A 6,000-nucleotide genomic window follows, 5' to 3' on the forward strand; every position below is an offset into this window, starting at 1 on the left:
AGAAGGATTAAGGTGATTAATTTATAATCTTTTGCAAACTAATTTAATTAATAATATCTTTTAAAAACGAATGTAAAAAATAATTAAATTTTTAAAGACTAATTTGACCATATTAATTTTAGAAACGAAACATTAGAAATATAAAAATAGAATATTTTGTTCATATATTAAGCCCTATCACTCCTATCAATATGTAAACTAGTTTATCCGAGCAATTGAAAATAATCGCAAGTGCTACAACAACAAAACTTTATTCTATTAGATAAAGTTAGTTATATAGACTAAATCACATTAAATTTTATCATATATTATATTTACGGTAAAATTATTTACACATAAAACTACGACGTATATATTAAACACTAAACACCAATCAATTATCATATGTGAATACTTATTTATTAAATTTAGTTATTTTAATGGTTAATTATTATTTTACTGTAAAAATATGTAAAATATACGCATTGATATACATAAAAAATTTAATTTTGACGCACTACTAATATCAAATAATTTTACATGTATATTTTATTATATAATATTATTATAACAATAAAAATAATTATTTTTTATCTTGATTACATGAATAATAAATATTTATATAAAATATTTTTACACTATTAATATATTAAAATTAAATATATATATAAATATATAATAATTAATTTAATAATTGATTTTTTTACAAATATCGATTCTTTTTTATGAATAATGAAGTTAGAGACATTCCTTCTTCTGTTATATATGTATACGTGTTAATTTTTTTTTGCCAAGGGTTTATGTTTATCACGTATTATAAGTTTTCATTGAATTTAAATTATAACTATTAATAGTGTGAAAAACCAGAAAATTACATTATCAACCTTCAATCAGGACAACCAAAACAGAAACCTTCAATCTCATACTTGTTATTTAAGCTCCATTCCACTAAACTATTTATAGTGGTTTAGAAAATGTAATTTAAACGTGTTAAATAGAAATGTGAAAACTCAGGTGCAATTTCACTTGAAGTTGATAACTGAGAGTTGTTAGATAAAAATTTAGTCAAATCATTTAAATAATTTAATGACTCTCAACTATGAACTTCACGTGAAGTTGACTCCACCTGAGTTTTCACCAAATAGAAAATAGTACATTTTATTTTATTAAAGATGAAACCAACACAAGAAGTTTCTGCAAACAAATACAAGAAGAACATTCTTATCATTCATTGAGCCACTTCATAAACTTGTTGAAGTTCTGTGTGGACTTGCCATCTTTTGCAATGTTATTCATAATCATATCCTTCATCTTCTTAGACCTTCCCTTAATCTCTTCATCTCCCAAGAGTTGTTCCACTTTCTTCTTTATCTCCCAACGTGATATAATCCCTTTCTCATCCTCCTCAAATCCCAAACCCACCTTCCAAAAATCACAAATATATGCCTTGTCTACAAATTGATCAGCAAAATAAGGCCAACACAAGAAAGGTACCCCATTAGACACACCATCCATAGTAGAATTCCAACCACAATGACTAACAAAACAAGCTATAGAAGGGTGTTTTAACACCATTTGTTGGGGTGTCCATTTGACAATTTTACCCTTAGTGCCTTGAAATTCATTAGGGTATTTGTGTTTTGTAACACTACCATTAGAATCTTCACGCACAACCCAAAGAAAAGGCCTATTAGTAAGTTCAAGCCCAAGTGCAAGTTCTTTGAATTGGTTTGGGTCAAAAATAGTGAAACTACCAAATGCAACATATATAACAGAACATGGTGCTTGTTGATCAAGCCAACTCAAGCAAGAATGATCTTCTTGCCAGAATTGGCCCAATGATCTAAACTTGTGACACTCTTTTATTGGCCCAATTGGTAAGATCTTTGGGCATAAGGATAATGCACCAGGTTCTAGCTCTATGGTTGTGTTGGAAAGCCACCAATCAGTTAAATGTGACCATTGTATTGATCTTGCAAGGTAATGAAATACAGTCTTTTGTGATGATGCATCACTAAAGCAGGACCAAGGCATATCAGTTATATTCATATTAGGCATTTTTGGAGATAGTTGAAATTTCCCTTTTTTAATGGGGAATCCTGCAGTTACAATCAAACAAAACAAACGTGAATGACAAGAGCTATGTAATTAGATTGAAAAGTATGGGGGGAAAAAATCAATTGGTTACTTTTTAAACAAATTGATTTACCATTACCACTACATGTTTTATATTTGTCCTTTGTTTTTTTGGTTGTTTTTATTTAAAAAAAATGAAATAAGCAAACAATTATCATTTTTCAGACCACTACATCAAGTTAGCATGATGATACTACTAAAAGGATCAAAATCCTCTAATGCAAACAAAAGGAAAGTATATATTTTTTTATATTAAAATTATAGAACTCATAATGATAAAAATTACAAATTTAATTATATTTCTTACGTGGTTACTTTACAAATATTCTTGCTTTAGAAGATTTTTTCTATTAAATTCTTAAAATACTCCTTCAAATTTACGACTTTCACCATTTTAATCCTTCAATTATTTATATTGGTGTTCGAAGTCGTTTTGGACACCATCTTAGTTCCTAAATTCATTTTAGTACTGAATTAATGAACTAAGTTTTGAGCTAACTCTGACTTGCTACGCTGGATACAAGATTAAACAATATTGTTTCGTTTTAGCAATTAAACAAAGCAAAAACGAAAAGAGAAAGAAGAGCAATGTGCAAATTATTATATCTTTTTTCATTCTCCAAAACGACCTTGTTTTTTATCTTATTTAAGAGGTAAAACGAAAAAATGTCATTTAATTATATGTGATGTGATGTCTTGTGTGATAACTGAGAGCTAGCTCAACATTCCATTAGTAAACTCAACATCGAAAAGAATTTAAGAATCAATATGGTATGTGGAGCCAAATTTCTCAGACGAATATAATAAATTTTGAATCTGAAAAATTAAAACGGTAAAAGTCATAAATTTTATGATCACTATAGGAATTTGGTCAATTTTCTTACTAAAGATTGGATCATTAGCTTTGCTAGAAAATTTGCTAATTCTTATTTGGTAATATTTTTACAAAAGAGAGAGGAAACTCACACTATTCGCAAATAAATTTGCAGGTAATAAATTTGCAAACAAAACGTTTAGTGTGTATTTAATTGCTTACCATCACTATCCATAATTCCATCCTCAATAAGCTTTGGAATGTTGTCTTCCAAGGCAAGCATAGCTGACGATGAAGGGATGATGATAGCACCTTTGATTGCAAGCTTTTGTGCTATTTCCAAAGCCCATGCCATATATGTGTCACAAACTATGCTTGTGATTCTGTTACTCCCATCATCCCTGGAATTAATGTCCCTTATAAGCATTCCAAGATCACTAGGCATGGTTCTCACCATTGAAGCAATTAAACCAGCGATGTCACTTCTATCATCTTCAGGTCCTAACCCATCAGCAAGTGAGACTAATTCCACTTCTGAACCATCAAGAGTAATCTTACCATTCATTGCAGTAAGAACTCTCTTGTGGTTGAACTCAGTGTTGACAAAGGTAACTTTGCAGCCATGTTGAACTAGTTTGTGTGATAAGTGCATTAAAGGGTTCACATGCCCCTGTGCTGGAAATGGCAGAACTAGAACATGTTTCAGACTCATCTTTCTGGAGAATTTTTGTGTGGCTAAGGGAAACAATAATGAGTGACTACTACTTTAATTAGGTGATGCACAAGGGTTTATGATTCGGGTACATATATATATATATATATATATATATATATATATGTTTAATTATTTTAGTAATCCATTATTTTTTGAAAAAAATGTACGTGAAACATTATGTTTGAATTATAAATGTATAATTATTTATTTTTTATATTTATGGATTATTATTTATTAACTACCATAGAAAAGTTACATTGTCTGATTTTAAAGTAGTAATATTTATACACTTAATTTAATATTTATTTGAGATATTTATTAGACCTAAAGGTGGTAGAGGAAATAGAAGATCAGAGATACAATTATGTCATAATTATTGTGTGGCTACTGGCTTAGAGACAATAATGAGTGACTAGTTAAGTGATGTGCAAGGTATATATATATATATATATGAGTGAATACCCCATCCGGCCCTGACAATTATCTCAAAAAGACAACGAGGCCCCCAAGAAAAAAAAACACCCAATCCAGCCTCTGATAATTTTTTTTGGGACTGATTAGCCCCTGTGCAAAAAAAAATAACATTGATTTTTTTTGGCACAGGGACTTCGTTGTCCTTTCGAAGTAATTGTTAGGGGCCGGGTTGGGTTTATTTTTTTTGTCAGGGGCCGAGTTGGGGTTTTTTTTGTCAGGGACCTCGTTGTCTTTCGAAGTAATTGTCAAGGGCTGATTTGAATTTTTCTCTATATATATATATATATATATATATATATATATATGTTTTGAGAAACAAAAGTTTTTAGTAAAAAATTGCCTTATTTTTTATTTTATTTAATATATATCATAATAAATAAATATTAAATAAGATAAATTTGGACGATTTGAGTTGTTTTTAAATCCAAAGATGATAAAAAAAAATAAAAGATAGATATAATTATGTGAAAATTATTGTGGCTGAGATACAATAATGAGTGACTAGTTAAGTGATGTACAAGGGTTTATGATATATATATAATTCTAATATAAAAATATTCTAGTGAGTATAATAATTTTATCAATACTTTTTAAGATATTATAGTCATTATAATATTGTTCAATAAAGAAATGTGTGTGTAGACACTATTGTCATTATAATATTGTTCAATAAAAAATGTACGTGCGTGTGTGTGAATTATGAATATACAGTTATTGGTTTAGGGGTTTACTTTTTGTATTTATAGATTATTTTTTATTAACTATCATAGAAATTTTATATTATCTGATTTTAAAATAGTAATATTTATACATCTAATTTAATATTTATTTGAAATATTTATTAGATCTAAAGGTGGTAGAGGAAATAGTAGATCAAAGATATAATTATGTGAAAATCATAATTTAATCATTAATTTTTCATATATGTATAAGAATTAAGGTTTCTAAGATGGAATAACTCATAACATAGAGCAAATACAGTATCCAGTACTAGTAATTACAAAATCTAAAGACGACAAGATACATATGCAATAATGATTAGGAGATCAGGAAAACCGCAACAAGAGTGATCATTTTAAGGAAGAAAACAAAACCACTTCCTGATCTCATCTGTCAACCATTGCCAGGGTATTTTTTTATTTAAATAAAATAATTTATTTATTTATTTATTTAAATAAATCAATTTATAAAATTTTATTTTTTAAAATATTTAATTATAATTTTGTTGGCACAAAAAGAAAAAGAAATAAATATTAATGATATTTATGCTAATGCTGATAGCAAAAACAACGCTAATAAATTATTTCTGTCTTTTCACTGTTAGTTACTAGTAAAAATAAAGTAATTTTTTTTTCCAAATTTAAGCTGTCACTATAAGTAAAAATGAACAAAAAAGAGAGAAGAGAAAAAATTATTGTCAACCACTTCTACGTTTTTCTTTCTTCTCTTGTTTTCGTTTTCACTGACAATAACAGTGTAAACATGGTGATTTTTGTTTTCATTTTTGGTACCAACAAAATTGTAATTAAATATTTAAAAAAATAAAATTTTGTAAATCGATTTATTTAAGTAAACAATTAATTTATTCTATTTAAATAAAGAGTTCCATTGCTAGCAATAATCTTCCCAAAAATAAATTTGTAATCTTTATTTAATGAGAATTTATAGAAAATTAATTTTAGTTAGTTAATGTTAAATAATTTTAGTATTTAAGTTTATAATTTAAAATTTAATATTAAAAATTTATAATTTATTAGGATTTAGAATTTAAGATGAATAAAATAAGAGAAATTTTTGGAGGCCAACAATTTTTAGTACTTAATACAAATACTAAATTATTTTAAACAAATAAATTTTACTAATTCATGTGTATAAATTCTAA

At 27.1% G+C, this 6,000-nt stretch overlaps 1 protein-coding gene across 1 annotated transcript; it reads right to left on the reverse strand.

Moving 5' to 3' along the window:
* Nucleotides 1-1,110: 1,110 nt before the first annotated feature.
* On the reverse strand, nucleotides 1,111-3,715 carry LOC107635401 (UDP-glycosyltransferase 83A1). The gene is made up of 2 exons (XM_016338873.3): nucleotides 3,152-3,715; nucleotides 1,111-2,078 (listed from the first exon to the last, which is right to left on the reverse strand). Exons 1-2 carry the CDS (start codon nucleotides 3,639-3,641, stop codon nucleotides 1,204-1,206), a joined length of 1,365 nt encoding a protein of 454 aa, XP_016194359.1. The 5' UTR covers nucleotides 3,642-3,715; the 3' UTR covers nucleotides 1,111-1,203.
* Nucleotides 3,716-6,000: the final 2,285 nt, after the last annotated feature.

Source organism: Arachis ipaensis, chromosome B4 (genome assembly GCF_059453495.1).
Source record: "Arachis ipaensis isolate K30076 ecotype BB chromosome B4, ASM5945349v1, whole genome shotgun sequence".
In the NCBI taxonomy this organism is placed as follows: domain Eukaryota; kingdom Viridiplantae; phylum Streptophyta; class Magnoliopsida; order Fabales; family Fabaceae; genus Arachis; species Arachis ipaensis.

Excerpts from the sequence above, each read along its gene's own strand:
- LOC107635401 (XM_016338873.3), bottom strand. The coding sequence starts at position 3,641 with ATGAGTCTGAAACATGTTCTAGTTCTGCCATTTCCAGCACAGGGGCAT. Across the intron at positions 2,079-3,151 it reads TGGAATTATGGATAGTGATG|GATTCCCCATTAAAAAAGGG; the intron begins GTAAGCAATTAA and ends TTGTAACTGCAG.